The sequence below is a fragment of the Glycine soja genome, chromosome 11, assembly GCF_004193775.1.
Source record: "Glycine soja cultivar W05 chromosome 11, ASM419377v2, whole genome shotgun sequence".
Taxonomy (NCBI): Eukaryota; Viridiplantae; Streptophyta; class Magnoliopsida; order Fabales; family Fabaceae; genus Glycine; species Glycine soja.
Genome location: NC_041012.1, coordinates 1,169,038 through 1,194,802, shown reverse-complemented (window position 1 = coordinate 1,194,802; position 25,765 = coordinate 1,169,038). Strand labels below are relative to the sequence as shown.

The 25,765-nt window shown below is 30.3% G+C and overlaps 3 protein-coding genes and 1 non-coding gene across 5 annotated transcripts; 3 read left to right on the top strand and 1 right to left on the bottom strand.

Moving 5' to 3' along the window:
• On the top strand, positions 1-73 carry TRNAA-CGC. Its single transcript has one exon. It is a non-coding gene; the product is annotated as a tRNA-Ala (tRNA).
• A 10,066-nt stretch (positions 74-10,139) lies between these two features.
• On the top strand, positions 10,140-14,492 carry LOC114377424 (UDP-glucose 4-epimerase GEPI48-like). Its single transcript, XM_028335919.1, has 9 exons — positions 10,140-10,582; positions 11,036-11,085; positions 11,258-11,393; positions 12,069-12,170; positions 12,260-12,487; positions 12,851-12,929; positions 13,057-13,139; positions 13,727-13,818; positions 14,040-14,492. The coding sequence occupies exons 1-9, from the start codon at positions 10,283-10,285 to the stop codon at positions 14,134-14,136; spliced, it is 1,167 nt and encodes a 388-aa protein (XP_028191720.1). The 5' UTR covers positions 10,140-10,282; the 3' UTR covers positions 14,137-14,492.
• Positions 14,493-15,997: 1,505 nt separating this feature from the next.
• LOC114373508 (dynamin-related protein 5A-like) lies at positions 15,998-21,531 on the top strand. Of its 2 annotated transcripts, XM_028330982.1 has the most exons (16): positions 15,999-16,288; positions 16,364-16,427; positions 16,509-16,616; positions 16,761-16,862; positions 16,943-16,993; positions 17,117-17,178; positions 17,445-17,535; positions 17,739-17,803; positions 18,049-18,243; positions 18,392-18,511; positions 18,809-18,879; positions 19,008-19,233; positions 19,815-19,865; positions 20,577-20,805; positions 20,940-21,079; positions 21,226-21,531. In XM_028330982.1, exons 1-16 carry the CDS (start codon positions 16,160-16,162, stop codon positions 21,352-21,354), a joined length of 1,833 nt encoding a protein of 610 aa, XP_028186783.1. In that variant the 5' UTR covers positions 15,999-16,159; the 3' UTR covers positions 21,355-21,531. The 2 variants fall into 2 exon arrangements, with proteins under 2 accessions (XP_028186782.1, XP_028186783.1); XM_028330981.1 differs by having other exon boundaries at positions 15,998-16,427.
• Positions 21,532-22,712: 1,181 nt separating this feature from the next.
• On the bottom strand, positions 22,713-25,023 carry LOC114373509 (sugar transport protein 1-like). Its single transcript, XM_028330983.1, has 4 exons — positions 24,825-25,023; positions 24,350-24,675; positions 23,376-24,008; positions 22,713-23,254 (listed from the first exon to the last, which is right to left on the bottom strand). Exons 1-4 carry the CDS (start codon positions 24,952-24,954, stop codon positions 22,805-22,807), a joined length of 1,539 nt encoding a protein of 512 aa, XP_028186784.1. The 5' UTR covers positions 24,955-25,023; the 3' UTR covers positions 22,713-22,804.
• Positions 25,024-25,765: the final 742 nt, after the last annotated feature.

Genomic DNA, 25,765 nt, shown 5'->3' with positions numbered 1-25,765 from the left:
GGGGGTGTAGCTCATATGGTAGAGCGCTCGCTTCGCATGCGAGAGGCACGGGGTTCGATTCCCCGCACCTCCATATAATATAAATTGCTTTAATTTTTATTTTTTCTTTTAAAAAAACTTATTTCCAAAGTTTATATTAAAAAATTATGTGAAATCTATCAAATTCACATAAAAATAATCTATCAAATTTTTTATATTAGAAGACTTTTTATAAATTATAAAATTTATCAATTAAATTACATTACATTTCTTAAAAAGTCTTAATAATTTTTATTAAATGCTTTGTATTGTTTAATTTTTTTAAGCAATGTATTATTTAATTAGATATTACAATTTTTTATGTGTTTTTCAAAATCCTAATCAAAATATTAATAATACGTGACATGATTGATAAATAATTTTATCCTTATATATATGATCATAAATTTAATTCTTTATTCGTATATATGAAAAATATTTATTAAAAAAGATTAATCCTTTAAATAAATCTTAATATATTAAAGAATTAGTAATTGATCCCAGCTGAAAATATCTTTTTAAAAAAAATCGTCAAAATCATTATTGAATATCTACATTGTCCCTCTTGTTGGCCAAGCATTGTTGATCTTATTCTTATCTTTAAAATGTGAGTCTATGGCGGTATGCCCAATTCTTCTTATCCAAATCCTTGGCCAACTTTGTTGGATAAACTACCAGAAGATAGTTTTATTGCATATTTTTTTCCCTTAAAGCAAGGACTGGACAAGAACTAAAATCTCGGAAATTATACCTGCACAGAGAAAACGAATACACAAATGCCACGAATCATATTGTGAAATTCTGAAGCCACTTTTGCTTTAAACAAGACAGAAAGAATAGAATAACACTTTAAATCGCTATGAAATGTTTGATTTGCGTTATTTCAGTGTTACTTACTTAAACTAAAAAAAAAAAAAAAACAGTGTCACTTACTTAACACATTGCTGATAAAAAAGTAAAGCTCCCTACTTTAGGTTGTACCATTATAACGTGCAACACAGAAATAGGTAGATAAGCGACTAATCACTAATTTGCAAACTGCAACTGCTATTCTCCTAGTCTTTATTGTTCATTTTTACATTAATTCAAGTTTTTTATGACTTATGACCTCACCCATTTTTGAATTTTGGACATAAATAATAATAAAAAATTTATATAAATGATATAAACCAACTATTATTTACATCTATTATTATTTAAAATCGATTTCATAACGTTATTTTTTAATTTAACGTTGATCAAATTGACACTAAATACATGTTTAATAACTATATTTAAAAACACATTTTTACTCGGTTAGTTAAGTTGATGCTTAATCTTTTAGTGTATAATTATATTTTATTGTAAATTCTGTGATTACAATATCTATTCCTTTTTGTGAATTTTTGACATAAATAATAAAAAAAATTATTATTTATTCAAATGATACAATCCAATTGTTACTTATATTTATGATACAAATCATTGTTCTAAAAAAATTGATTTTTTAACATGTTTTATTTTTACGGTAACGGCCTTACTACATTGATTCCTAATTAAAATTGTTCTTTATTTTGTTTATTTTTTTATTTAAAAATTACATATTTTTATTTGGTTTTTATTTTTTTTATTTATTTGAGTAACAAAGAGAAAATTTGTTCTCTTCAAGCCAACAACATTAAATATATATCATATTATTTGTATTTGTAAAATGTTGTTGTATTAATTTAAATTTAAAATCTTCCTTCAATTGAATTTGTTTTTATATTTTTAAGCTTCTTTTGATTGTTTGTTACATTCTATTTTTTTATTATCATTTATATTTTTTTCACTTATTTTTAATAAGCTAAATGTTTTTATGAAATTAAATTTTGAAAATCAAATAAAATTAATTTTATCACTAACTTAATTTTTTTCTAATTAAAAAACAACTTTTAAAATTTTATTCAATGTTACTCTCTTCTCCGTCATTCAAAAAATTTGATATGTATAAATGTCATAAGTGATATCATTTTAGAGAAAAAAATATTTGATGAGCATTTACATCTAAGGACATAGAAAAAAATAATTATAAAAAATATAACTTTTATAAGATTTATGATATGATAACATGTAAAAAAATAAAATATGATAATAAATAGGTAAAAAAATGTAACGATTGAGTTTGATATATAATTGATTATAGATTTTATTTTCAACTTTGATTTAATTTATTTAAAATTTTAACTTGATCTATTAATTGATTTAAGCATGTATTTTATATTCAATTTTTTACATAAGTGTATATAAATTATATTCTTTCAAATGAATATATATAAATTAGTAAACTAAAATTTAAACAAAAAAAAAACTCAATTTTTTTAAAAAAATTGTAACAAAAAAATAAAAAACAATTAAAAAAAACAAACACATAATTTTTTTAAAAAACAAAGGGTGACAAAAGAATTAGAAAACTATTTAAAAAAACAAAAAAACTCAAATAAATAAATAACAAAAATTCTGACCTACGTTTAAAAAATGCCTTTTTTAATAACAAGGTACATATGAATGGAAAAATAATTATATTTTTAAAAGTATTTTTTTGATAAAATAAACATTTTTTAATCTAATATAGGTATTTTGCATTGGCTTAATTAATGCTAAACTCTTTCATGCATAATACTATTTTGATATCAAACATCCTCTAGATAAACATGTATTTAGCTTTAGCTTGACCGACATTAAATTAAAAAATTAATTAACTTCATAACTTAAAATTGAAAAAAAAATAAAGAGATGAGAAATTGATCTGAGAGAATTGATTTCTCACCTGCAAATAATAATTTGTATTAATTGACTTGTATCATTTGATTAAATAATATTTTTTTTAAATTATTTATGTAAAAAATTCACCAATATTTTCCTCACAAATGTATGGCATGCAACGACAAATATTTTTGTTTATAATATGATATCTACGTAATGCACCCATTTTGTATTTTTGTTTTATAAATTGTCGGTCGATTAGGTGTTCACCATTGACCAAACTCTCTACCCGGTCAAATCCAGGCCTTTGTTTTCTAAGGTAGGCACTAATAATGAGAAACACAAGATAATTTTTTTTTCCCAAAAAACACCAAATAATCAGAGTCTAGTTTTTATTCTTTTATTTTAAATTTTCATTCGTTACTTTTAATTTATTGTTTTCTTTCAATATTATTGCACATGTACGGAGAGAAATACTTGATTTGATTACTATGAAATGGAGAACAATATATTTTTCTGCCTTCCAATAATTGATTAGGCTTCTAAGATTCATCTTTAATATTTGTATTTTTAAGAACTTGTTTGTAACATGTGAAATGGAAGGAAGAATTTTGACTCGCAATTTTGTTAGCAAGGAGGTACACGCGGCATTACATTCGCATAGCATGGAAGTTAGGAAAAGTACAAGTATAAGGAGAGAAAATATAAGGTTCTGATCATCTTTTCTGCTGTCCATTTCTAAAACCTTCTTGTACTTCATTCTCAAGTGATCGTCATTAGCTGAAATGGAGATCGTGGTTGCTGCTCTTTACCGTTAATTGTCTTTCCTTTTCTACTTGATAATCTTGTGGATGGTTCTTTTCAAATTTCTGTTGTAATTGCTCTATTTTTGTTTCAATACTATTATACTGTTTCATTGGTGCTTTCATTGTCATCTATGGTCGAGCATAGCGAGCGCATTCATCTTCAACAACTCCAATCACAAGTTGCAATGCTGACAGCGTGGATGGAGGACCAACGTTCCAAGGACCAGCAATTACAAGATCGTTTCGATCAGATGCAAAGATCCATAGAACTATTGATTCATAATCAAGCGGCGACCACTGGTGGTTTGAGCTCAAGTGGAGGTACTCTGAATACTCCAGTTAACCATTCAGTTCTGATTTCATTTGCTACAAATGTGAAGGAAATTTCATTGAGTTTTCTCCGTTTTGATGGTCAATCACCAATAATGGAGTGGATTTTTAAGGCTGAGAAATTCTTCAATTATCACCACACTCCACTCCTTATCAGGATCATGTGAATATTGCTTCCATTCATTTTGAGAAGGATGTGATACCTTGCAGGGATGTGGAAACCATAAGGCCAATGAGACCTTTGTTTTATGCCCCTAAGAATTTCATTTTTTTTTTACATTTTTAATATTTTTTGTCAATTTAAATTATTAAGTGATAAATTTTATTAAGACATGATTTATTATTTGTAATCATTTCTTCATTAATAAGACTACATAATCTTAAGTTATGAATGTAATAGTCATCGTAAATCATTTATCTAAAATTTTAATTTTATTTCAAAATGTTAAAGAAAATTATTTTATATCTATTTTATATTTAACATCTCCTTTACCTAAAAAAAATCTATTGAAATTAGTACAAAAATTAAATTTAATGTCTATGATTGATATATAAAAAAAGATATTTTGACGAAAAATATTAATTATAAGATTACATATTTAGTTAAAATTTTATTTTATGTTGATATTTTATATATATAAATTAATTTAAATCTTTAATTAAGTCAATTTAAAATTTAAATAATATTTAAAATAACAACTCACCAAAATGATGGGATAAGCATCACCACTCCTATGAACATGAGAACAATCCTATACACTGAGGGTGATGGGATAAGCATCACCTCTCTACAAGAATAATCCTATATAGTAACTCACCTCAACATAAATGATTTTACAACTAGAAAAAAAGATTAATATAAAAATTGATATTCTATATAATATACTAAATCTCTTTACAAAATTTTGTAAAAAAAAAATCCCTTTAACGGTCTTAACCCCAGAATGTGTATACACCATCCTTATACCTTTATTCCATATGCTTCATCGGTTACAGACGGTAAATACGTATAAGCATTAAAACTTGGTTTATCCGCAAAGATTGAAACGTCTACCAAATTTTGCTGTGAAAAAAAGTCTACCAAATTTCTCCTACGATTACATTTTGATCAAAGTTTTACAGTTTTAGAAAAAAATGACCGGTTTCATTTTAATTGATTTGTTATTATATCAGTGAAACATTAATATGTGTTCTTATTATGTTTTTAATCATTTATAATTTCATTATGAAGTGAAAAGAGAAAATAAAAAATATAAATGAAAATATAATTAATATAAAAGTCGAGGGATATATAATTGTTACTTTTGCATCAAAACTTTAGTCGTCAATTAAAATTGAATGGAGAAAGTAACACATCTTTGTGCGTATGTATATATATATATAATACAAAGGTTTAGGGAAGATACATGGTCTTTACTCATTCTTTAACTAAATTTGAACGTGTTAAAATAAATAATCTATGTAAAAAATGTAACTTCAACATATTAGTTGAGCAGAGGAAAATAGATTTTCTCACTTGACAAGTGATAATTAAGTTAGAGCCTTACTCTCTCTCTCTTTATCCATTTCACACTATTTTCAATTCAATTCTGTCAGTCTCTATAGGGTGCATGTGATATTTTTGTAAAAAAAAAATCTTTCACCTTACTTTCATGCCAAAAACATGCACACTTCATTTTTTATTGTGTCTATTTTTACTTTCACACCTCCCAATTTAATTTCATATCTAGCAAGCATGGATTTAAACATCATTTTCTCTCCTGAAACTTTTACCAGAAAAAAAAGAGAATTTAATGGTTATAATCACCCTATAAAATAATTTTATATTATTATTATAAAAAATTAATATTAATATAATTTTTAAAATAATTTAAAAAATTAATAATTTTTTTTATATAAAAAATATGATTAAATGATAATGTAAAATTTTTTAATTAATGATTTGTTTCTATAAAAAAAATAGCATGGTGCATTAATTATATCTTTCAAATTTATGAATGCAAAAAGGATCATAATGAATTTGACTTCCTTGTCGGTCCCGGTTAAATTTTCATGCAATGATTGTTCAGATGATTCCATGTTTTGTTTTATGTCTTCTTAATTTTCTTTTTGAATCTCTTTCTGATTGTCGTTATTTATAATGATTTTGGCTAGAGCTTCGCATTCACTCATATTCGAGTTCCATGTTCCTTGGTTGTACGAACACGGTAGCATAAGTGCCCCATTCAACAGTACATCAAAGAAAAACAATTCAACCGTTGCTAACGGCTTCTCATTATTATTTTCGTTCTTTTTAATGGTTAAAGTTGTTATACACAAATTAATAAATAAATATTTTATATATTATTAGTGTAAAATATTTTTATATAGATATTTAATAAAAAAAATTACATTACTTAATATAAATACTATATTTATTTTAAAAAATATTATTGTATTATTATTATTACTTATAGTATTAGTTATTTTCATCATTTAAATATGTTGTAAATGTGTAAAATAATTAAAATTAAAGTAAAATAATAATATAATTGATAAATAAGAATTAATATTATCTTATACTTTAAAATGGTAGCTCATTTTTGTTTTGAGAAATATACTTAAAAAAATACTAATAGTTAGTGGAGGTAGGTAAAGTGAAAAGGAATGAGGAGACAGTTGGCTTGAGTCTGATGATGATTGAAGACAGTTATAATATCCCAAGAATACTGCTGGCTCGTCCACATTTGAAGTCAATGAGAAAATCTTATGCGAAAAAGATGGCCACAAGGTTTCGACTTAAACATCTCGTATAAATATTCAAATTTCCTATCATTTGGCGTACAAACTATTGACGTATATAAAAAAATTAATTAAAATCCACTGTTGTAAATGCTTTTTATATTTTCATCTGATTACGTTACTTATTATTATATATGATAGAATTATTAATTCTTATAATAGTTATCTTAAAATTTATTTAAAAGTTTATATTTTTTTAATTATAAAAAATAGTGCATGAGAATGAAACTATATAAGAAATAATTAAACTGTATACTTATTTATAGTAATAATTTTTCTACATTTTTTATTTTCTTTTTACTACATTATATTACTTTTTATATCATTTTAAAATTTTTATCTCTTTCTTTCTTAAACTTTCTACATCCTTCTCTAAAAAAAAAAAAGCTTTCTGCATCCTAAAATAAGGTATATATTTATCATTTTATTTTTTCATAAATAAAAGTACCTAAATTTAGGGGAAATTTTGGGTTCAAATTAAATAGAAAATATATTCAAAATATAATTTCTATTTAAATAATTTAATAAGATGATAAAGTTAAAAAAATGATTGAACAACTATATATTTAAGAAAATTTGAGTCTTTTATTTAAATTTTTTTTTACATCACGAAAAAATATTTAGGTTGATGGATACGAAAAGTTGGGGGAGTAGTTTGCTTGGGATAGGACACTCCTTTCTCACTGTTTGGTGTTTCCGAATGTGAACACGAATCAATGATCAAAATGAGTCATTTAGTATAAAATTATTTTAATCAATCAATATTTTTAAGTTTGAATTATGAGTAGTTGCATTAAATGCATATTTGAATTGATATTTTTTACTCTTGGACGTGCATCCTCTTAAAGTATTATAAAGATGCTTATGAGTCTTTTTAATAATTTGATGTGAATATAATTATATAGGCACATTTAAATGTTACATCGAACATATTATAAATAAGAGTTTTACAATCTATAATGATGTTATTTGATTATAATAAAATTATTTCTAATAAATAAAATATTTATACTGTATAGAGTCTCATAAAAAAGACATTATAAAATAAAATCAAGTAATTCACTGGTTTTCTTATTCGCTATCATAAGAGGGAAATGTTTTTGGTCATATTACTATAAACTTCTTAAGACATGTAATAAGTAATATTGTCTAATATATTTTCTGAAATAATTTTATATGTTTGAAATATTTATTTATTGTAAATCTTAAGTTTAAGTATGTAAAAATAAATACTTATGTTATACGATGCATATACTACAACACTAGTGTCTAAAAAGAAAGAATTCTGGAAGTTACTTACCTTGAAGCTATGAGAATGAAAACGTAATTAACTACTAACGGATTTGGGCGGTTAGAGGATATTGCTTATTTTATTTTCTGATTAAAAGCGTGTTTACTTTACTCACGCAAGCAACATCATCCTTCTTTCCTTTTAATTTCGAGGGTCCATTATTGATACTACAAGTTTCTGGTAGTATCCTATGCACAAATTAAAAATTCTAAATGAAATTGCAAACAATCAAAAGTCCTGGTTACTTGAACAACTTTTCTTCTTTCATCTATTATTCCTATTATTTGAACAAAGAAAAAGATTATCAAATTCATTGTGGCAATCAAATCATCAGAATTCTGGGCACAAATACGAATCATCACCGACCTAATCTGCCTTTTTGCTAATTATTCCCCCCCCCCCCCCCCCCCCCCAAACAAGACCATTTGCTCTAATTTTGATAGTGTTTGGACTTCATTTGAATTCCAGAAGCTGTGCCAAACACCACGCGTACATATTTCTGCTCACTAAACTAATTTTTTATTAGATAAAATAAAATAAAATGCCACACAAAATATACATATAAAAAAAAGAGAGATTCAGATAAGATCGTCAATTTGTATGACACAAATATCAATTTAGGTAATCGGACTATAGTCTTTTTACAAGAATCCAGTAAACGCCAACAATATATAGTGGAGCTGAATATGAAATATATAAAATAAAATTAACAAATACTTCCACAAACTTTGCCTATGATGAGACTCTGGTGTCTTCTGGACTTTGACTCTTATGATCTTATCTGATCAATTCGTCAAAGACTTCAAATCTTCATCGTGATCTTCAGAAGAATATATAACAAAATTAAATAATTTTAACCTTTTTTTTATTTTATAAACAAATGTATGATTGTGTACTTGAATAATCTAACTCACTTTCTAAGGATTATTTTTGAAACAAAAAAATAAGACGAATTTCTCCCCTATAAATTAGTTCTGTTAACCCACGTATTAACTTTGATTTAGACAATTAGACTTGGTTCCAACTTTCAAAATTTTATTTCTACTATTATAAAAAATATTATTTTTGAGTTAAACTCTTAGATATACATCAATGCTAAAAACTTAAAGATTTTTCTTCTTCTTGTATTTATCTTTTTTTTTAACGTAAAAAAAAAGAAAGAAAGATGAATCAAATGCACTTCATTCATCATACATGAATACCTAAATGTCAAATATATTATTCATACCAGACACATCATATTTCAGTGACATATTTCCAATTTTGTTAATGTTCGCGTGATTCCTTCTCAGAGTTATATTCATTAATTATTTTTTTTGAAATATTAGTTGATTTTTGCACATTTTATTGAAGTTTTTAAGAAAATACAAAACAAAATGTTGAATAGCAGTGGGATTACGTATTATAAAGAGAGAGAAAAAAAAGATGTTCTTTCATTTGAAAATGAAGAATCAAATTTTATAATATAATAATTAATATATTAGTTGAGTAGACACATAAAAACATTTTGTACCATGTTAAGTTGAATTGTTAATTAATTGGCCTCGTGTCCCCTCAATGCTAACTCATAAAATTATTTGTATTTTTTTTATAAAATATATTCCACACCCAACACAATAATTATTTTATTACAGAATTATAAAATTGACTTGGTAGTAAAAACAAAAAGAAAAAATATTGTGAGTTGGATTTTTTTACTAATAAAAATATTAATAATTAACTACTAGCATTTACTAATAATAAATAACTTTTATTGGCATCGTAGATTTTTTTTTAATAAATAAGATTTATTTTATTCTATCTATTCTAATTTTGGAAATGACAAATTATACAATGTATTGAAAGATACTGAATAGCTAAATTTTCTGTCAGTATTTTCACATGAATGAGTTGGTATATCATGTATGAGTGAGTGATTTCCACCAAATCCAATAAAACATCCACAGCTTCTAATATCACAAACAAAGTATAATTCACAATTGCCAAGTTACCATTAATCAATTTTGTAAAGTAGCTAAATATTAAGACACCTAAAGATACATTTGTAGCGCAATAGTTAAATCACAATCAATTAAGAAATGTGAACCAAAAAAATAACAATAGTTTTCTTAAAAAAAAAGAAGATATATTTAACCGGCCCCTGCATTAAATTTAACAAACCGAAATTAAAGAAAAATGAGAGTGTTTGGGAGTGATGTAGACATGATTATATGAACGTGGCTGATCTGTTGTTCCCTCCATAAATATTCGCATAAAACCATCAAATTCCGAAACAGGAACACACAATTCATTTTCGAACGAACGTGTCACAGAATTCTCGCCTTTTCCGAATATGGCATCGCGCGTCAGCATTGGCAATCTCACTTCCTCCGCGCCGTATATTAATTCCCCTCATTTTCGCTCACAACTTAAGCTTTCCAGCAACTCCTCTTTGCACAAGCCACTCATGCGCGACAAGACTGTGCTGGTAACCGGCGGAGCCGGTTACATCGGCACCCACACCGTTCTTCAGCTCTTGCTCGGAGGTTGCAGAACCGTCGTCGTCGACAATCTCGACAATTCCTCCGAGGTTTCTATCCACCGAGTCAGGGAGCTTGCCGGCGAATTTGGGAACAACCTCTCCTTTCACAAGGTGCTCCTCCTCCTTCTATTGCCTGTTTCATTCAATTTTGATTTGTTCGGTGCCTTTTTCTCGTAAACAAAGATTATTTCGCTTCGTGGCTTGTGTTTTTCGGGATTCATAATTTCGTCGATTTAGGTTTAGATTTGTGAAATAGTTTTGTTGTAATTGGACTTGGTGCTATGTCGGTTTCGAATTCAGCCGAGTGAAAAGTTCATGATGTACTTTTTTGATATGATGTAATTTTGGGGAACGGCTGGCTTATTTTGTTGTTAAGTCCAATCTGATGATATTGTTCTAGACTGTTCCAGTGGTTCCGGTGATGCCTAATTTTTGTTTTACAAATATTCTGGCAATGGAAACCATAGATGGCAAGCACTTTAATTGCTTAATTTACAGCTTGTTAGTTTAATTATTTAATTATGGTGATGACCGACGCTTTTTGTTATACTTTTGCCACTGCAGGTGGACCTACGGGACAGGGATGCACTAGAGCAAATTTTTGTTTCCACACAGTAAGGATTTTGACGGAAGCTTCTTTCTTTATTTTTTATTTTTTATTCTAATTAGAGTATGACGGAAGTTTCTTTAATATTATTAAAAAAAGATTTATCTGTCGGTGAATATGTTCTCTTTGTACATCATTGACCTTGCAACTTTTTCTCACCTCTTTTTCTTTTCTTGCAGATTTGATGCTGTCATACACTTTGCTGGACTGAAAGCAGTAGGAGAAAGTGTGCAAAAACCTTTACTATACTATAACAACAACTTGACTGGGACAATCACTCTATTGGAAGTCATGGCTGCCCATGGATGCAAGAAGGTAAAATCCTTCTTGTTTCTCAGTCCTGCATGATGGACCTTAACATACTAAAAGAATATTATTGATTCTCAAACTGCTATGGCAGCCACTCATACTGTCTTTTACCTTCTTTTTTTTAGAGTTCCTTCTTGTTAATCAGATACAACATGTCTATATCCAGTTAAATTGACTCAATATTGCTTGCAGAACATATTATTTAAATTGATTGAAGGTAGTTCTCACCTCACTTGGGGTGAGATGTCTGAGAAGGTTAGGAAGGTTAAGTAGTCTTGGGTGAATCAAAAGATTTTGGACTTAGTCATATGATCCATGGAAGCAACAACCATGAAGGAATATGTTTTACTAACATTGTCAAACATTCATGTGGCTCTAGTTGTAATTGCTTTTGCTGCTGTAATTTCTGTTGGTTTTTCTAGGTTGTTTAAGCTCCTCATTATATACATCAAAATTTATTTTCAAGACAGGAAGATGAGCCACCTTGTTCATCCTCGTCTTTAATGGGTTACTGTCATAGTCATTAGTTGTATTGGTGGAAAAATATTAACCTGTAGGATACCTTTGTTTGTTTACACACCAACACCTTGAAGTGTCTTGCGGGGTTGATTATACCTTCTAGCGCTTTGCTGCTCCATTCTGCTCGTCTCACTGATTTTGTATTTATTTGAATGATTTCAGCTCGTGTTCTCTTCTTCAGCAACTGTATATGGTTGGCCAAAGGAAGTTCCATGCACAGAAGAGTTCCCTCTGTCAGCAATGAACCCATATGGACGAACTAAGGTATGACTAGGAGTGTTTGTTGGTAGGTGAAACTTGGTTTTGATTTGAATTCTGTGTTTTCGCCATCTGATATGATGTTTATTTTTCAGCTTATCATTGAAGAAATTTGTCGTGATGTCCACCGTGCAGAGCCAGATTGGAAAATAATATTGTTAAGATACTTCAACCCAGTCGGTGCACACCCTAGCGGTTGTATTGGGGAGGATCCCCGCGGAATTCCAAACAATCTCATGCCATTTGTTCAGCAAGTAGCAGTTGGCCGACGGCCTGCACTGACAGTTTTTGGAAATGATTATAATACAACTGATGGCACTGGGGTATGCTCTGACTGACTTAAACTTATGCACTGAAATTTTTCCATGGTAAAGAAAATTGCATGAAGTTATATTCAATCTTATCCTGCCCACTTTTTCCTTTGATTTGGAATATTTTTGTTCTTTACCAGTTAAACTTCATATATGATGTACACATCTTGAGCTACCTTTAATTACAGTTTGGTCATTTTATATGCACAATATTTCCCCTTTTGAATTCCCCTGAAAATTTCTGCTCAAGCAAACTACTTTCCTTTATTGGATAGTCTTTGTTGGGTGCATGCCTTTATTACCCATTTTTTGAAGATCTACTTTTAATGCCTTCACCAAAAGGATCTTACTGGATGGTCCTTATCATTTTGTCAGGTTCGGGATTACATTCATGTTGTTGATTTAGCAGATGGGCACATTGCTGCGTTGCTTAAACTAGATGATCCTAATATAGGTATCATTCTAAAATTTTCTTCATCTTCTATTATTTAACTATGCCAGTTCTGGTGATTTCTGAAGCAGTGACATTGTGGTGAATTTATAGTGGTAAAATTTTATTTTAATTTTCATGGTGTTTACAGGTTGTGAGGTTTATAACCTGGGAACAGGAAAGGGAACATCAGTTTTGGAGATGGTTCGAGCTTTTGAGATGGCATCTGGAAAGGTGAATAGAATAATGTATCTTTTTCTGGTCTTATATATGCCAATTGTCAACATAATCCTGGCCATCAACTTTAATGTCATTTTTTAAAGCATTTGGTTGTTCACATTCTGTTTTTCTCCTTTCTTGGGACGGGAACGTTTTAATTTTTGCTGAGAATGTGCTCAATTTAGTGCTTCATTTGCATTCTCAATGAAGTTATGTGCTGTGTTCTCAGTAATCTAGTCATTTTATAGTTTGGTTTGGTGTTAGCCTGCTTGAGCCGTAAGATAAACTTAGGACTAGAAACTGCTATCTAAATTGGTTGCCCTAACTTTAGTTTTGTTGTGGATATGAAGCTTCTCGAAGTTAAATTGGTTTGTTTCAGTTATCAACTTTGCTGTATCTGTATGGATTGCTATAGAGACATGAGAAGTCGGCAACAAATGTTATAGCAAATAATTTTCCTCTTAGATTGTTTCCATTTCATATTTAGTTTGTTTATATTCCTAAAATCTAGAAGATCTTGAACCAACTAAGTCATTTTTATTTGGATTTAGCTATTCTTCAGTGCATGTATAATTAATTCTCATGATTATTCATTTGTGTAGAAAATTCCACTTGTGATGGCTGGCCGTAGACCTGGTGATGCTGAAATTGTTTATGCATCAACAAAGAAAGCGGAAAGAGAGCTTAAATGGAAGTGAGTGTCAATTGGCTCTTCCTCCTGAATATCCGGGATAGATGATAAAAGCTTAATATTATGAAACAATTATTTTATAAGACTTGAAAGTTGAAACACATGTTCTTGATAAATTCTGGTTTTGTAGTACTTTCATGCATTTTACTTTAAAAAATTCTTTTATTCACTTCTTTTCCAATTTTGTTTTTTTTTCTTTCTCAAAATTTCATCTTACGTGGTAGGGCAAAATATGGCATTGATGAGATGTGCCGCGATCAATGGAATTGGGCTAGCAAAAACCCTTATGGCTATGGAGATCAGGAGGATTCCACCGTTTAACTATATATATATATAGTGTTCTCTTTGGGTTCTTTTCCGAACTCCCCCACACCGTAGTCCGTAGGTCTTGTGAATTTAGTTTTCTCAAAAGCTTTTCTTTAGTCCGTAGGTCAAGGTGACAAGTACTTGTATTATTATGATTCATAGTTACATGGTAAATAAGTAGTGGTTTACTGCACTGTAATTTAATTTAAAGGTTCTATAGGTTCCTTCTTACAGGTTATTGATTATTAGATTCGAATACTCTCATGTTCCACATGAGCAGCATCCTGTTTTGTAAATCTGAATCACATGTTTGTTTAAAGTGTAACTAACAGGTATCCTAACCTCATTATTCAGATTATTTCTTTTTTGAATGTTACCTTTAGTAATAATTATCTCCCATTCGAATTTGCGGGAATGCTGGTCACAGCTAATGCAATTTTGTGCAGTAGTAGGTAGACTCCGACCACCCAATTTTTTACGATAATACTTATACGTTAGAGATACTTCAGACTAAACGCCTAAACCATTATTTTAACGGCTGTACAACATGCGCTTAATCTGAATTAGTAGTAACTTGCTATTGTTAAAACAACTTCTTAATTTAAGCATACTCTCAGTCTCACACAAAATTATGTGGTATTAAGTGAGCATATATCCCGGAAACTTGTTATAAGGGGCTATTTCATTTTGCTTAGTATTCTGCAAGTTAGCTATTATTAATATTTTATTTGAAGTTGATAACCAGGACTAATGGACTGAGGGTTAGGAGTTAGGAGCTTTGTCAGTAAAGGTAAAATCGGTTCGATATTTAGAAAATAAAATAGTGAAATATAACAAAGTTGTAGTTTTTTTTTTTGTTTTTTCTGATCGAAGTTATAGTATATTGATCGTGTATTTATAATTAAATAACACCTTACATAGTTACTATTAGTATCGTATTTTATTCTCCAAAATTTTGTGTTGTTAAATATTTTAAGGCCTGTTTCTATTTTTGGATGATTTAGAGTTAGAAGTAATTCTTAAAAGTTAAAAATTTCACGGTTTTTGCGACATGAAAAAGTTAATTTCACTTTATCTTTAAAATGTACAAATATTACTAAAGTCATTGTGTTCTTTTTTTTTTGTTTTTAATTTAAAAAATTATTGCCTATCTAAAATTAGAGGTGGTTGTTGTATTTTTTCATGAAAAAAAGATTTTTTTTGGGGGTAAAATTGCAAGGCAAGTGAAGTTGCAATTGAGACCACATTTCAACGGTACAATTACGGGTAAGGCGGTGGAGCGATAAGAATGCAGAACCAAATGAGCCCCATGCCCCCACCACACAACAACATAATTTCAAGTGAGAATTCAAATTTGGCAATCCGCATCGCATGAGCATCTAAATTTGAAAACGGGAAGGTACTAATGACCAAAATAATAAGTTATAATGATAACGATGTGATACTTCATATATCATGTTATCATTTAATGAAAAACGATTAATAATAAATAATAAAATAAAGTTAATATTTTTATCATATATTTGATTAAAAAAATGAATATTAAATAATAATCTAAAAACCACTTATATATTATATGTACAAAAAATTTAATTTAACCTATATTTTTACATCAAATATTTTTTAGTGGAGAACATGAGATTCGTCACACTTGTATCATAATTTGCTGATAATTTATCAACTCATCAGATGTTATATCCGACTTCAACATAACTGTTAACAAAATACAAACAATTAAACCAAGTGTGGTAGCAAAAATTAATAGATGAGGTCTTCTAAATAATAAACAGTCAACCAAAAATTCCAAAGATATATATTTTTTAATTAGCGTTCCCTAAAAATGAACCTAAATGTTCTAACGGTCAATAGATGTGATAATGCAAAACCTTGTCCATGACTTAAAGCAAACGAAAAACTCGCGAGTGTCAAGCTATATGAATATCAGTCATTCAGACACGACTCAGAAGTAGCTCGTCCTTACATTACAAGACAAATTCACAGTCTAAACAAGAAATTCAGAAAATTAAGCTTTGGGTGAATGGAGAACCTAATTTCTTTGGTGAACAAAATCCAGAGGGCTTGCACCGCTTTGGGTGACCACGGCGAAGCAAGTGCCTTACCCACTCTCTGGGACTCTCTCCCCGCTATCGCCGTCGTCGGTGGCCAGGTTTTCATTTCAAACCATTTATTTTTTCTATTCTCAGTTATTCTGAGAACGTTTCTCACTTGCTTGTTTTTTCAGAGCTCTGGAAAGTCCTCAGTATTGGAAAGTATTGTTGGCAAGGATTTCTTACCTCGTGGATCAGGTAATTATACTACTAACCTCCAATTAAGCTCTAATTAGTTACATTACTCATGTGATGTGGTGCATGCAACACAACTTGCAGGGATTGTTACTCGGCGACCCCTTGTTTTGCAGCTTCACAAGATTGACGAGGGTGGCAGAGAGTATGCTGAATTTCTACATCTTCCCAGGAAAAGGTTCACCGATTTTGGTACCTAGCTAACCGCTTTCTTTTATTTCTTTTTCATTGCTCAATACTTGTTACCTTTTGGTGTCCCTTTTTCTCAATGATTATTTCGTTTTTATAATGTGAAACTTTTTTAATAATAATAATAATAATAATGTAATTGTGCAGCTGCTGTGAGAAAAGAGATTCAAGATGAAACCGATAGAGAGACTGGACGAACAAGACAGATTTCAAGCGTTCCAATTCATCTTAGTATATATTCTCCCAATGGTATGTAAAGTTGTGGCATCGATTATTTTTTAATTTTCATCCAAATTTTCAACTTACTGTGACTCCTTGGACATTTGCAGTTGTTAACTTGACTCTTATTGATCTTCCTGGCCTTACAAAGGTAGCTGTAGGTAAGCAACGAATTGGATGTGTCTTTTTGGTCCTTGGTTTTGGTTAACCCTGTGGGAATTGTTAGACATTTATTATGGTGATTGGAGAGAGACATGCTAACAGATGGTTTTTTCAAAATACAGAGGGCCAACCAGATAGTATTGTCCAAGATATTGAGAATATGGTTCGCTCCTACATTGAGAAGGTAATAGGAAACTTATGGAAAAAAATTTGCAGGACAGCATATTACATTTGCCTCCCTGCTACAACTTGTCTGATATAGCTTTTCAAAATACAATTTACATTGCTAGAAAATTGATCTTGCTAAGTTGGCTGATTGTGCGAAAACCTAGCAGTATTTAATTTTCTTGAACTTCATTGGTTTCTCAACACCTAAGGGACATGCTTAAATTGATTTCAAACATTTGGTAAAATATTATGTGGTTTACTAAATTTGATGTTAATCTGCAGCCAAACTGTTTAATTTTGGCTATTACACCTGCCAATCAAGATCTTGCAACATCTGATGCAATTAAAATATCCCGTGAAGTGGATCCCACAGGTAATTTCATATTTTATTTTCTGTAATCTTGATTACTGTTTGTTCTGCAATTTAATGGTTCATTTTGGTCCCCAAGAATCAATGAGTTTGAAAATGTACATTTGACCAAGATTCAAATGGATAAGCAATTCAATTGATTTGAACAGCTTGAAGCAAATAGTCTATTGATGTTCTAATTCTATTGTTATTGATTTTAATTTAAGGGGAAAGAACATTTGGAGTCTTGACAAAGATTGATCTTATGGACAAGGGTACTGATGCTGTTGAAGTAAGTTGATCATTTTTTAGTTATACTAAGTCAATGTATCATATTGAATTATTAATAAGGAAGGAAGGCGGATAAAGTTTATACTGCTAAAGATTTCTTGTGTTTTAAAACATTCTTTCTGCTGGAGAATTAGTCTTTACTTTAATTACCTCATTACCTCATTACAGGCACATTTTCATTTTCACAAGTGCAAACCTAGCTACTTGGTTCAGTACTGACCTCTATTACATATATAATTTCTTCAGATGTTGGAGGGGAGAGCTTATAGATTAAAGTATCCGTGGATCGGTGTTGTCAATAGATCACAAGCAGATATTAACAAGAATGTTGACATGATTGCTGCTAGACGTAGAGAACGTGAATATTTTTCTAATACCCCTGAATATAATCACCTTGCTAACAGAATGGGTTCTGAGCATCTAGCAAAGATGCTTTCTAAGGTACAAAAATAACAATTTATCCTTATAGAACATTAATTGAATGAAACATATTATTTTTTTTATTTTACATTATTATTATTAATATTAATACTTGGAACATTTTATTTTACTTGTTTCGATGACTAAATCATAATGCTTTATATCTCAGCATTTGGAGGCAGTAATCAAGTCCAAAATTCCTGGTATTCAATCTCTTATTAGTAAAACAATTGCTGAACTTGAAGCTGAACTGAGTCGTCTGGGAAAGCCTATTGCAGCTGATGATGGGGTAATTTTGGTCTTCATAGCTCCAACCTATTTGAATTATAAATTTCCAAAAACTCTTGATTATTTATATGGTACGCTGTTGAAAAAGGCCTTGTATTTCCATCCTCTGTCCCTTGTGTCTTTGATGAATGAAGTCCATTCCAGGTTTCCAACTATTCGTCCATTGATTCTGGTGAACTGAAATATACTAGCTATGGTTATTGAAAGTTAGTGGTACCTATGGCACTCCAATTTCAGGGATCATAATGTAGCATGCTATATTTGAATTTTCAAATGATTGATTACAAAACACATGCAGGGAAAGCTGTATTCAATCATGGAAATTTGCCGCTCATTTGATCATATATTCAAAGAACATCTTGATGGCGTGTATGTATTACCTTTTTGTGCATTTATTTTAAAATAATTCAGCGCTCTTATCCTTCTTGTTTCTTAATTATCCTTGTGCTTCATTCATTTTCTCAAACTAACTACAATAATTTGTGAATCCCTTATAGGCGACCTGGAGGCGATAAAATTTATAATGTCTTTGACAATCAGTTGCCTGCTGCCTTAAAAAGGCTGCAGTTTGATAAGCAGCTTTCGATGGAAAATATAAGGAAACTTATTACGGAAGCTGATGGGTATCAACCTCATCTAATAGCTCCTGAACAAGGATACCGTCGACTAATTGAATCTTCTCTAACTACTGTCAGGGGTCCAGCTGAGGCAGCTGTTGATGCGGTATGTATAAATTGGAGATCAGTGATATGAAACTTATTGTTATTAAGCACATTTTTTAATGACCCTGATATAATTAGTCATTTTCCTTTTGCAATTGACACACTAAAAGTTTCTCAAGTACTATTTTAAATTTAGCATTCACAATTATGTCTACGGTGTACCCCTTTCAGTTTTGATCTCCAGTCAGAAATATTTTTGAAACTTGTAGATTGGATCTTCATTCACTGTAAAGAAATGGTTTCCGTAGAATAATAATAAATACAAATTGGAAATTTGCCATTGATCATCACTCCTCTCTGTAAATTTATTTGTTCCCAAAAGCATTTTTTGAGATCATGTGTGGTAGAAATTACAAGGGGAAAATTGTTCAAGTTGATAATTGGCCTCCTTAATGATTAAAAAACCTTAGCCTCAACTTCCACCTTGTCTGAAGCAGCCTTTAGAATGGGGAAATTTACAAATTTTGGCATTTTTATTTATCATGTATTTTGTCATAGTTAATTTATTTAATTATGCAACTTTTCATCTTTGCTGATCTCATTTTTCTTATTTATTTATGCCATTTTGAATTGTGTTACCAGGTTCATTCCCTATTAAAAGACCTGGTTCACAAAGCTATTAGTGAGACTCTGGTAAGTTCCTCACCATATTGATATTTAGTGTTTCTGTTGTCCTGCTATGTTTTAAATTTAATAGGTTTGGTCCTCCTTGCTGCTATGCCTTTAATTTTGATGTTAAAAAAAATTCAGTTTTGTTTGCTCAAGGAAATAAAATATGCATGGTTGTGTGCCTAGATGCTGTCAGTACATTAATCTGTAAACTCTATTTGTGAACTATGTAAAGCTGCTGAAATTAGAGAGATGCCAATGGCTAATACTTTGATCAAAGACTAATTATTAGCTCAACCTGTTATGCAATAGGAAAACGCTTCTAAATTCATTGCCATAATTTTTATCAAAGAATAAAAACCAATTTGATGTATAGTCCTAGTTTTCCTGGGACAAAGAACATGTGTTCTTTTGTTAGAAAGATTTTATATGGGTCTTGTGACTGCCAAGGTCCCTCTATACTTTGTCTCATCTTTGTGTTTTAGTCTCTATACCTACAAATTCTATGTTTTAGTTCCTATATGGTAATTTTTTATTTTTATATATTTCGGTCATTGTTTTTTTCCTGGAGGTGCAAAACTCCTACAAAATGGAGGTATAAGGACAAACATAAAAAATTGCTTGTGTAGAGATTAAAACATAGGGTTTCCACGCACTTGGAGCAGTTGTTTTCTGGCATTATCATCCCACTTCCCTAGCTGATACACATACGTTGTTGGTCTGGTTAACTCACAGGACTTGAAGCAATATCCTGGTCTACGTGTTGAGGTTGGGAATGCCGCCATTGATTCGCTAGAAAAAATGAGGGAGGAAAGCAAAAGAGCAACACTACAGCTAGTTGATATGGAGTGTGGCTATTTGACGGTTGATTACTTTCGGAAGCTTCCTCAAGATGTTGATAAGGGTGGCAATGCTACACATTCAATTTTTGATAGATATAATGATTCATATCTTAGGAGAATTGGTAAGTTTTACAAAATTCATTTTCTTGGACTGAGATATCATGCTCTCCCTTATAGTTTAACCTTAGCCTGTACATTGTCAATATGTTGGAAATGAATTGAACTACTAACAGTAGTGATGTGTATGTATAAACAGGAACCAATGTTCTGTCTTATGTCAATATGGTCTGTGCAAGTCTGCGTCATTCAATTCCCAAGTCAATTGTCTATTGTCAAGTGAGGGAAGCCAAACGAGGCCTACTTGATCAGTTTTTCACCGAGCTAGGCAAAATTGAGGTGAGAAATAACCTGTGTTCCCTAGTTTTATGATGTGTCTTTTGGTTATTATTAACGTTTTTTTTTATATGTTGGCTGTTTCCATATAGTTTATGTATTTTCCTAATAGATTAAACACTGATAGTCTGCGTAAATCGTCTTTGCAGCCCAAGCGTCTGTCCTCATTTCTGAATGAGGATCCTGCAATCATGGAAAGACGAAGTGCCCTATCAAAGAGACTTGAGTTATACCGGAGTGCACAAGCTGAGATCGATGCAGTTGCATGGTCTAAGTAGATATGATATAGATGTGTATGCTACATCGCGTTATTGTTAATATTGATCAAGAAATCTCTCTCTCTCTCTCTCCTATTTTTGTTAGGCTTTTGCTTTGTAAAACGCATATTGTAATTGTCATCTTTAATAGAAAGGTTTTTGGTGAGATAATTTGAGTGTCTTCATGCCCTTTGTAGATATTTCATTTTTTCAATTCTGTCCCAACTTTTCACTCGTTTCAAAAAATATTTGTCGCGAACAGCAGGCATAGAATAATTTAATTTATGCATTAAGATTACTCCCGTAATAGCCACTCCTTGTAAATGGGTTTCAAAGTATTCACTAAAAATTTCGTTATTCGAGAAGTATTCACTCTTGAACTACACTTCATATACGACATATCCCATCGTACGCTTGGAATCCAAGCTCAACAAATACTAAATTTTTGTAGTTGTAACATATAGTAGGTGTTTGTAACATATAGGTGTATGTATATTGACTCATGTATAAGAATTTCCCCCAAGACTTTGTTAACTTTTATTAATATGAAGATAAAAGATAAAGATATTGATAATAACTAACAAAATTATTCAAAATTTCAAATATTTATCATAGTTATTTGATAATAATTAATTTATAATTATTAGGTATCATAAATTTAAGCGTTCAGAATGATAATTATTAATTTAATTATTCAAAATTTTAAGTATTTATCATAATTATTTGATAATAATTAATTTATAATTATAAAAAATTATCTAAAAAATAAATTATCTAATTTTTTTTAGCTACATAAGGATTACTTTAAAATTTCATTATTCTTGTTAATATAAAGATATAGTCCACTTAATTTAAAAATAGTTAGTTTAATTAATCATAATAATTTCAACATTATTCATAATACTTTATAATTATTAAATTTGACGTTGATATAATTTTAATATATAGTAATTTTTAAATATATTTATTATCAAATTAAAATTTATTTTAAATTTGTTAAAATAATATAATTTTTATTAAATAGATTAAAATAATATTTTTAATATCTTAATTTTAATTGTGTGATATTTTTGAAGATTTGAATTGACTAATCTTGGGAAAAAAAGTTAAAGGAAACAACAGAGACAAGTGAATGAAATATTATTTATTATACTATTTATTATAGTATAATATAGGCTTAATTACCGTCAGAATTTTATTATTTTACAAATTTTACCATTCAAATTTTAATTTTATAAATTTCACCATCCAGTTTTCATAATTTTCAGAGCCATTCATTTATTTGAATTTTACCAATGAATAGGAACCCCAAAGTAAACAACAAGTACAACCCTAACACAATATGACAAAATAACATTTTTAGACTAAAAAACATTAGATTAACAAAATTAACATAGGTCCAATTAATCTCCATATGACACGTAATCGAGTGTTATTAATGATCACACCACACACGAATGTAGTTCTTCTCCTATACCTCGTCGCTAGGAGGTTTGGAGTCAGTTGGTTTAACAAACTTTCTCCAATAGGGGTGATTCTGCCACACAACATGCATTTCTTCAATGGGGACACCCTTGGTCTCTGGTAGAAACTTGTAGATAAATATGCTCATCCCCACCACAAAACAAGCAAAAAAAATGAATAGTCCAAACTTCATGTGACACAACATCGTGGTGAAGATTTGAGCAATGGCAAAGGTGAAGATCATGTTAACAGCAACGTTTATACTTTGGCAAGCAGATCGCACTTCAAGTGGGAAAATCTCACTTGGCACCAACCACCCTAAAGGACCCCAAGACCATGCAAATCCTGCCACATACACACATATGCCCACCACAATTATAGTAGCGTACCACTTTGGCAACTCTCCTGGTGTTCCATCAACTCCAAATTTTATTCCAATTAAACTAGTAATCAAAACCTGCACAAAAACAACAAATTAGCACTCAAATCTAATTAATAAAGATTCTTTTAAAATAATTTTTTTAGGGTCACTAGTTTCATGGTGATCTTCATATCATAATCAAACTCAAGAAATATACCTGACAAAGAAACATTTGTGTCCCTCCTTCTAAGAAGAGGGTGCGTCTCCCAAATTTGTCAACAGTGAATATTGAAACAAGAGTGGCAACTGCATTGCAAGCCCCAGTGATGAGGGCAGACATGAGAGAAGCAGTGGCACCAAAGCCAATGGTTTTAAACAAAACAGGAGCGTAGAAGGTGATGACGTTCATGCCAGTGAGTTGTTGGAAGAAAGGGATAGCTATGGCAAATGTAAGTTGGGGTCTGTAGTGCCTCTTGAGCAAAGAGGCCCAAGGGTGTTTCACAGCTTTGGAGGATTCACTCGCAGCCACAAGATCTTTAAACTCATCGTCTACGTCGACTTTGCTTCCTCGAATCTTCTGCAACTCTGTCTTGGCTTTTTCATCTAAACCTCGTTCAATCAATGAACTTGGTGACTCTGGAAGAAAGAATGCACCAAAGATTATCATCAACGCAGGTACTGCAGCACAACCCAAGCTGTAGCGCCACGCATCCACGCCCTTGTATTGGGCAAAAAGATAGTTTAAGAGATTAGCAGCAAAGATTCCAATAGTGATGGCTAATTGAAACATCATATTAAGAGCTCCTCTGTAATTGTATGGAGCAACCTCGGACATGTAGATTGGCACAGACTGCAAATACAAACACACAAACAAAACAACTTTGTTTAAAAAATGATTTTTTTTCTTATAAAGACTTTTTTCATACCATAATTATCAAGTTAAATTATAATTTGATATTTGATTAAAGCTAATATAAATTGTCATGAATTGGTTTAATTCTTTTGTCTAGTACAATGACCTTTTTGTCCATTAATTTAACCTAGTTTTTAGATTCTAATAATCATGAATTTGAAAAGGTGTTACTAACATTTTTTGTCCCATTACACTCTACATTATTATAAATCATAAAATTATGAGTGAACTCTGAATGTTACACTAAACCAGAACTAATAAGGTATGTGTTTGATTACCTGATTGGCACATCCAATTCCAAAGCCAAGTAGTAGACGACCAACAATAAGCATCCAAACGTGTGCAGCGAAGAAATTGAGTCCAGCTCCAAAGAGAAAGAGCAAACCCCCAAAGATCATCGTAAGCCGCCTTCCAAAGGCTCGAGTCACCACAGATGCAACAAGTGATGCCACTAAAGCCGCCAAATACAGAGATGAAGTAAACAAGGTCAAAGTTTGGCTGTCGAATTTGCAGTACTGATTGTCAGATGGTTTCATGTCGTGCTCCTTTTCATACACTTCGGGAAAGAATTTCTTCAAAAATGGATCCATAGACGTAACTCCACCTGCATAATCATCAACTATCGATTAGTACTCAAGAATCCTAGAATATTTGGTAAGAAAAAACAATTAATGATCTTTAATAGAAAAAAACTTGTCACATACACGTGAGTAATGAGAAAAGAATAAATCTAAAAAATTTATGAATATGTACCGGATATGCCAAGATCGTAACCAAAAATTAGTCCTCCAAATGCAGCCACGAAACATGTAAAAAAGACTCTCCGTGTAAGCCCACCAGGATAGGCTTTGCCTCCCTTAGATTCGATGAAAGCGCCTGCCATTGTAAAACTTGTGAAACACTCACGGTCTACTTGTGAATGAAGAAGAAACAAACGGGAGAAAAACCCTTAACGAAGGAGACTGTTGATGTAAGTTATAATATCCTCATCCTAGATTCTCAAAATAGTTCAGTTAAGATATGTTAATGTATAGGATCTTATACTCAACATATCTCAGTTAAGATATTTATATAATGGAGAGAAATACGGTTTTAAAACAAATTAACTAATCTCAACATATCTCGTACTTATTCTCTATTCATTTGGTCTGTTCCTCATTTCTTTGACTTATTCTTTGAAGTAACTAATCTCAATCCAAATCTCTTCTCTTGCTTCTCCTTATCTAACATGCTTTGTACAAATTTGATTCCTATGGCTAAAAAATAAATGGTATTTTATATAAAAATAATATCATGACTAAATGAATCTCTCTATCATAGCACAAACATATAATATAATTAAAGTCTAAAAAATGTGTCATTAAGATACTTGAAAGAATTGTGTACAACTGGATTTAGAACAAGAAAAAGATTAGTTTAGCATTAGCAATTAATTTCTTAAAAAATTCAAAGCTCGTTTTCTTTTGGTGAAGTGCATGAAATAAAGGCAAAACAAAAAACTAACTATGTTTGTTTAAAGTTTGTGTTTTAAATGATTGGATGCTTGTTTAGTTTGGAAGGAATTTTAATTTTTTCAACCTTATCTATACTTCTAAATCTACAATATATAATGTTTGACTCCTCTTTTTAGGCTTCCCAAAATAGAACTTTTTCCTAATTAGTTTATATGAAAGTTCTATTTTTGAGTTTTTATT

What these genes read in the sequence shown, in the direction of transcription:
- LOC114377424 (XM_028335919.1), top strand. Translation starts at nt 10,283, where the DNA reads ATGGCATCGCGCGTCAGCATTGGCAATCTCACTTCCTCCGCGCCGTAT. An exon ending in CTGCCCATGGATGCAAGAAG is followed by an intron (nt 11,394 to 12,068) that starts GTAAAATCCTTC and finishes GAATGATTTCAG; the next exon opens with CTCGTGTTCTCTTCTTCAGC. An exon ending in ATACAACTGATGGCACTGGG is followed by an intron (nt 12,488 to 12,850) that starts GTATGCTCTGAC and finishes TCATTTTGTCAG; the next exon opens with GTTCGGGATTACATTCATGT.
- LOC114373508 (XM_028330981.1), top strand. Translation starts at nt 16,160, where the DNA reads ATGGAGAACCTAATTTCTTTGGTGAACAAAATCCAGAGGGCTTGCACC. An exon ending in CCGTGAAGTGGATCCCACAG is followed by an intron (nt 17,536 to 17,738) that starts GTAATTTCATAT and finishes TTTTAATTTAAG; the next exon opens with GGGAAAGAACATTTGGAGTC. An exon ending in AAAGAACATCTTGATGGCGT is followed by an intron (nt 18,880 to 19,007) that starts GTATGTATTACC and finishes AATCCCTTATAG; the next exon opens with GCGACCTGGAGGCGATAAAA.
- LOC114373509 (XM_028330983.1), bottom strand. Translation starts at nt 24,954, where the DNA reads ATGGCAGGCGCTTTCATCGAATCTAAGGGAGGCAAAGCCTATCCTGGT. An exon ending in GAATTGGATGTGCCAATCAG is followed by an intron (nt 24,009 to 24,349) that starts GTAATCAAACAC and finishes TTGTATTTGCAG; the next exon opens with TCTGTGCCAATCTACATGTC. An exon ending in CACAAATGTTTCTTTGTCAG is followed by an intron (nt 23,255 to 23,375) that starts GTATATTTCTTG and finishes GTTTTTGTGCAG; the next exon opens with GTTTTGATTACTAGTTTAAT.